The 6,355-nt window shown below is 34.5% G+C and overlaps 1 protein-coding gene across 2 annotated transcripts; it reads left to right on the top strand.

The window, feature by feature from the left end:
* The first annotated feature begins 497 nt into the window (after positions 1-497).
* Positions 498-4,528, top strand: LOC141902429 (coiled-coil domain-containing protein 77-like). 2 transcript variants are annotated; one of them, XM_074790145.1, is made up of 10 exons: positions 498-533; positions 1,085-1,257; positions 1,587-1,708; positions 1,891-2,028; positions 2,237-2,414; positions 2,834-3,065; positions 3,189-3,414; positions 3,503-3,628; positions 3,723-3,875; positions 4,200-4,528. In XM_074790145.1, exons 2-10 carry the CDS (start codon positions 1,119-1,121, stop codon positions 4,359-4,361), a joined length of 1,476 nt encoding a protein of 491 aa, XP_074646246.1. In that variant the 5' UTR covers positions 498-533; positions 1,085-1,118; the 3' UTR covers positions 4,362-4,528. The 2 variants fall into 2 exon arrangements, with proteins under 2 accessions (XP_074646246.1, XP_074646247.1); XM_074790146.1 differs by lacking the exon at positions 498-533 and adding an exon at positions 966-1,005.
* The last annotated feature ends 1,827 nt before the right edge of the window (positions 4,529-6,355 follow it).

Below are 6,355 nucleotides of genomic sequence, written 5' to 3'. Positions count from 1 at the left end.
TAATGTAAGATTCAGTTAAATAATCTGTACTGATAACAGCTTATTGTGGAGTATTTACTACTGAAGTCCAAAGGCCTCAGGCTTGGACTTCAGAGCATCAACATCTTGTGGTTCCCTTTAGTCCTTCCTCTTGAGAGAAACCTTAAACCTTAAAAGAAGCTTGTAACCACTTAATGAATTATTTATTGCATAAGTTTAGATCATGAATGCTAAGAGAAGTATAGGTAATTAAAGCCAGCTCATTTTTAAACAAGTGGAAAAGATATTTTTATAACAAGCAAAAACCAGAGTAAGAGAAGAGGGCTTATATTTAAATCTTTATTGACTGAGCTCAATGTGTTGAGAGAGATGTGAATAGGCTTCTTATAATATTGAGATGAATGATCTATATTTGGCACTATTGACACAATGCCTTGCATCCATCTCATTGGTTGTATCATACACCTTTGAGTCCATGGTTGTATATGAGCTCACTTCACTCACTGGCAGTTGGATGCAGCTTGTTGTACAGGGAGGTTGCACGTGTGACAAATGTGGGTAATTTCGATGAATCAGATATTACAATTAGTATATCATGGTCGTATATCATAGCTTATTATTTGGTTATCCATTTCTTAAATTCTATTAGCAGTATCAAAACGTCAAATGTCATTTTGAAAAACTTGAGAATAATTACATTTTGACAGAGTTGTTTGGCTTTAATTACTATGTGAGTAATCAGTCATCATAATATTGCTAGTGATGTACTCAGGTAGCATGTCTAACTACTCATTGTTCAATGGCATTCTTTGCTGTGTGGCATTACTTTTAATTATGGACATTGTTAATATGTGTAGCATTGTTCAGGTTAAAGTTTGTGTCACTAGTATGACACATCCCCTTACTAGTAATAGTATCTGACTGAGACTCATAGACACAGCCCCATAGACAGCATTTGCATTAAGAATATCTTATTGGTGATAAACGTTTTAACTGTTTATCCTGAATTTAACTGATTATTTCTAGGTAGGATATTGTTGGATGCAATCATACAGGTATTCGCTATATTGTATACTAAATTTGTGTTTTTCTGTAAATTTTTCAGATCTGTTAAGAAATTATTGAACCGTTCTAAAGCGATGGATTACGGAAAGAGCCCGAAGAAGAGACTGGATTCAGTCGGTGAAACTCAATCGGATGCTGATTACACGACTGACACTCAGGATTATGATAGCGATGTAGAAAATCCTCCAGTTCCCGATTTGAATAAAAGATTAGGTATTTTTTGCTATGAATATTCAGTTTGAAAATCAAATACGGGTACATATGTTAAGGGCAGATCGAAGATGTATACTGAAGTTGAGTATTTATTGTTTGTGAATGGATGGACAGATGTTTAGTACCCGTGTCTGTAATTATAGGGGTGCATCATTTTATATTTGAATGTAATCATGTAGATCTATTGATGTCTCAGATTTCGTTACTCACATCATCATCATTAGTTCAAACTCCTATAGAGATAAACTTATGCTTGTTTGATTGTTTATTATTTACTCTCTGAAGAATCTGTTCGCATAAATGTAAATGTTTTATTGATTGCTTTGTAGGATACTTACGTCCGTCCAGAGAGCTTTTAGAATACTACCGTAAAAAGATAGCCGAATATGACACCGAGCATGAAGAAGTTCTGCAAAAACTCGAAGAATATAAACAGACTTGTGAGGAGCAGGTAAGTTGATGATTCTCACATTTGAGGGATATTTCCGCATGAAGCTATGCACTATTAGCGATAGTTCTTATATTCAATCAAATGAAGTTTACTTACAAAGTACTACCACAGTCTTCACGTTAACTGATCTTCAGACATAATGAATTTTTAATGGATTTGTATGATCGATTTTTTTTCGACAGCATAAGATTCAGTGGGAAGTGCGTTCTAGAGAAGATGAAATCGGTGAATTGCAGAAGGCTCTCAGTGATATGCAGATATACCTGTTACAGGAAAGAGAGCATGTTTTACGACTTTACGCTGAAAATGATCGACTGAAGGTATGAAGTGTATAGCATTTATAGGTCTGAATTACTTCTATAGTTAAACTACATGTCAGGATTAGGCTAACAGTTAACTCATACCTGGGTCAACTCTACCCCATTTTATGTCTTAATTAAACAAGAAAAATTTATTTAAGAATTGAGATCTATAGCTGTCAAAATGTAAACCTTGTTAGTTTCAACATCTGTTCATGGTCCTATACAGATTCGAGAGTTGGAAGATCGTAAAAAGATTCAACATTTATTGGCACTAAACGGAGCGACGGAAAGTGAAATCACATACTTTCTAAAAGAACCACCGGCTAAAGTAATCGTACCGCAGCATATTCCACAGAAAGCAGAGAGTGGAAGAGCAGAACGTGATGGACACAGGCCTAGTAAAAGTATGTATTCTATTTAACATCAGCATTACGAATACTTTGAAAAATCCACTGGGTCATTTGATTCCTTAGAACTCCTTCAAAACAGAAAATGCGTTTAAAGGTGCTTGAAACTCCTTTGATTTGAGCAAAATGTCCAAAAGTCCTTTTAACCTTCTTCAGTTTTGAGAAATAAGCAATTTGAAATGTTTTTGTAGTTTTACAGTAGATTATGCCTAAAGTGGTACAAAAGGGACCAGGATTTTTCCTTACCCAATTAGGCAGTTACTGAATTTAGTAGTGTAAAGCAAAATAATTGCTTACAAAACCACCTAATTAACGGTTACCTGATAAACGTTCATTTCCTTATACTCCTTATATCCAGGAATGACCGATCTGTAGGGTTATCTCATTGTCTTAATTGATGTATTTGTAAATTTCAGGTAAAATTCGAAGTCCTGAATCTGTACATTCGATGCCCGAGAGCGATCGTTATTACCGCGATAACCAGACTTTACTGCTGCAAATCGAAGCCCTACAGTCACAACTGGAGGAACAAACGAAGTTGGCAAAGGAGCAGATTGAAGGGTTGATGGACGATCGTCGTGTTAAGATAGAGGAATATGAGGCACGCAAGGAACGAGATTGTGAGAAAATCAAAACACTCACCGACAAGTAAGCGAATATTCTCTTTTTAATCCTTTCCGGCCATATATGGTCAATCTTATCATATAGAAAACTGTAATTAGGGAATAAAGTTTTAAATTTTGTTGATTATGCGATGTTTTGTATTTACAGGTTACACAAGACACAAGAATTGCTGTACGACAGCACCAAGGACTTCTTAGAGCTGAGATACGAAGGTCGTAAACAGGAGAGAGATTGGATGGGAGAAAAAGACAAGTTACTACGAGACTTAGACAACTGTAAACAACAATTAAACATCAGTAAAGATGATACGCTAACGATCACTGAGACCGTTACTGCTCAACATCAACATAAGAAATATCAAGAAGACATTAAGGTAGCGATAGATGAAAATGTTGATTGTAATACGTATTTTTTCCGGCTTCATGAACTGGTGACTAACGAAAGGTTGATTTGCTTTATAGGCTTTAGAATACCAGTTGAAACAGTCTCAGAAGATGGGTGACATGTACCGCGAACAGGTCATCCAGTTGGAGGATGAATTAGGACGTATCAGAGAGGAAGGAGATGTTAATAAAGACATATTCAAGGTTTCTAATTCTTGCATCATAAAAAGAAATATCCGTTTTAATCGGTCATCGAAAATAAAGTGCACACAAATATTTTATATTTTGATTATTGCAGGATCGTTCAGAAAAGATGTCTAAACGTCTGTCACTGATGAACGCTCGATATCAAGACCTCGAGAGAAGACGTAACCTGGAGGTCGAAGGTTTCAAAACAGACATAAAACATCTGCGAAAGCGTTTGAAGGAAGTCGAGAAACAATTATACAAGGTATAATATATACGCACCGAATACGCTAACTTTATGGTTGTATTTAACTCAGGGCTTCATGATCGATTTCTATCCCTAAAACTCTGGGAAACCTGTCTATCGATGCCTTAAAATGTCATCTTCAAACTTACCTTTTGGAAGAACATTAGAAGAGTAATTTTCTTATATCTTTTTATCTACTTAAATAAATATCTCAAGGTTTTTTGTATGTTTATGATTTTCAAGCTTTTATATTTTGTGTAAAGCGCCTTGAATAAGTACAATTAGTACGGCACTAGAATGAGTTATTATTGTTATTGTCATGGTATTCAATTTTACTTTCAGGTAACGCTCGGTTTTGAAGATAATCCCGACGAGCGACCGACGAATTTAGAATCGAGGACGATGCGCAATGTTCGGAGAAGTGCCGGACGGTCAAAGGAATTGTCTCTCAAACAACTGAAATCCAAAATACAGAACATAGAAACTGAACTGAGACATTTATAGTTAGATAGAGTATTGAATATCCAGGGTGTTATGTGCTCAGCGATTGTGTATGTGTTTTGAGTGTCTTATTTAAACAAATATAAATTGTAAAGACTATGTACAGATATACATCTGAATTATACATTTTATGGATTTTGTATTATCGAAAGGCATTTTATACTACAACTTCAGACCTTTTTTGAAATCTCTTTTATAATGGAATACAAATGTATTATTTTCAACTGTATGCGTGTAAGAGAATGGTGTTGTGAATTTTTTTTATCAGAGATGTGTTAATTGGGGATGAATGTGTTTGGAGGGATGAGTCTCAAGCAGTAGGATTTATTTAGTAGAATTTTAAACTGCTCAAATCAGAAATCATATAACCTTTAACAAGAAGTGCTTGAATTTGCCAAACTTTTTCATACACATCTAGCCGAGTAACATTCCAATTTTATCGTCATTGTCAAATACTGGTATTCCACTGTTGCTACTTGCGTAATATCAATTTGATGTCAAAACAGAAGCATTTTTATTGCTTTTCAGGGTTTAGCAAAGTTTTTGTCATAGTTGACATGAGATAAATACTAATACAATATGAACTAGTTATTAGATACAGCTATGCTGCATCAAATGTCAATTAAGATTTTTATGATATTTTGGATTGAATAGACGTAGTTTTAGTATTTAGTACATGGAATGCATTGTTTTCATACTGTATCTGGTGATGGCTGTGATTGTATTATTTCTGTAGATAGGTCGAATTACAATGATGAGATTTTATACTTTTGTACATAAAACAGAATAAACGAATGAAAGAAACCATATAACTATATATCATATGCAGTTGTTTCTTTTCTTTTGATCATTTGGCAGCCTTTTTATCCTCTCTCTGTTTATTCTGATGATGATTCCGAACGATGCTGATGCTGATTAGGATTTACTGCATCTTTGTTACACATATAACTGGCAAGTTATTTGTCAATTGCCACTAACGGCAAACCGGATAATGATCCCGAGTGATCCAGAAATAAGAGATTGAGGGGTCCTGATTATATTGTTCGAACCCAGACACCCATTCATCAACATCTCTACTCAACTAGCCTATCCAGACAAAATTTTGAACAAAGTTGGTGTCTTTAAGATACCATGTAAATACTGTAATATGGTGTAAATTGGTGAAACGGGACGTAATCTTAATCAGCGTATCAAAGAACACAGAATAGATATCCACAACCAAAAGCCTGTGAGTGGGATAGCAAATCATGTTTTTACAACCAATCATCAATTTGACTTTCAGAATTTGAAACTTATTTATCCTTGTAAAGACATTCATAAGAGACACATAGTAGAATAAGCCCTAATATGTAAACTTTTGAAATCCATTTTTGCTACTAATTTAAATACTGGTTTTTCTCCACATAACCAATTATTATCTAGACACATCAACTGTTTATTAGATTTTGGTTAATGCCACCTTAGAGTAATCATTTGAATGTTTACTCCAAGATGCCACGATGTGTCACTCTGCTATCTCCATCCTCTTCACTCCACTTCACTTAGTTACATTATTTACTCTGAAGAATATAATTCGAAGTGCAGGATTTCTTCATTTATCTCTACTCAAATTCCGATAGATGGCACTTGTGAAATATGATTGGTTGGCTGGTCATCTTGGTAGATTTCCAGAAATTTGATAGTTCAGTAAAATTCTAATAGATGGCGAAGGTAACGTAAATCTAGATGCTAGCCCGACATACATTAATTATAGACAATGCAAAAATGATATTAAATTAGAAAGATATATTAGTGAACTTGATGAAGATTTAGTAATAAGTTTATTCGAATTTAGAATTGGGTCTTATCTCTTGCCTGTAAATAAATCATCAAATCTTCCGTTAGATAGAAATGATAGATTATGTTCGGCTTGTAATGTTTTAGGTGATGAATTGCATTTTATTTTTAACTGCAACCTACTGAATGAAATCCGTGAAAACATTTTGAATCTGAACTCT

The sequence above is a fragment of the Tubulanus polymorphus genome, chromosome 3, assembly GCF_964204645.1.
Source record: "Tubulanus polymorphus chromosome 3, tnTubPoly1.2, whole genome shotgun sequence".
Lineage (NCBI taxonomy): Eukaryota > Metazoa > Nemertea > Palaeonemertea > Tubulaniformes > Tubulanidae > Tubulanus > Tubulanus polymorphus.
The sequence above is the reverse complement of the archived record's forward strand: the minus strand, read 5'-3'. Positions and strand labels throughout refer to the sequence as shown.

What these genes read in the sequence shown, in the direction of transcription:
- LOC141902429 (XM_074790145.1), top strand. Translation starts at nt 1,119, where the DNA reads ATGGATTACGGAAAGAGCCCGAAGAAGAGACTGGATTCAGTCGGTGAA. An exon ending in TGGACACAGGCCTAGTAAAA is followed by an intron (nt 2,415 to 2,833) that starts GTATGTATTCTA and finishes TGTAAATTTCAG; the next exon opens with GTAAAATTCGAAGTCCTGAA. An exon ending in TTAATAAAGACATATTCAAG is followed by an intron (nt 3,629 to 3,722) that starts GTTTCTAATTCT and finishes TGATTATTGCAG; the next exon opens with GATCGTTCAGAAAAGATGTC.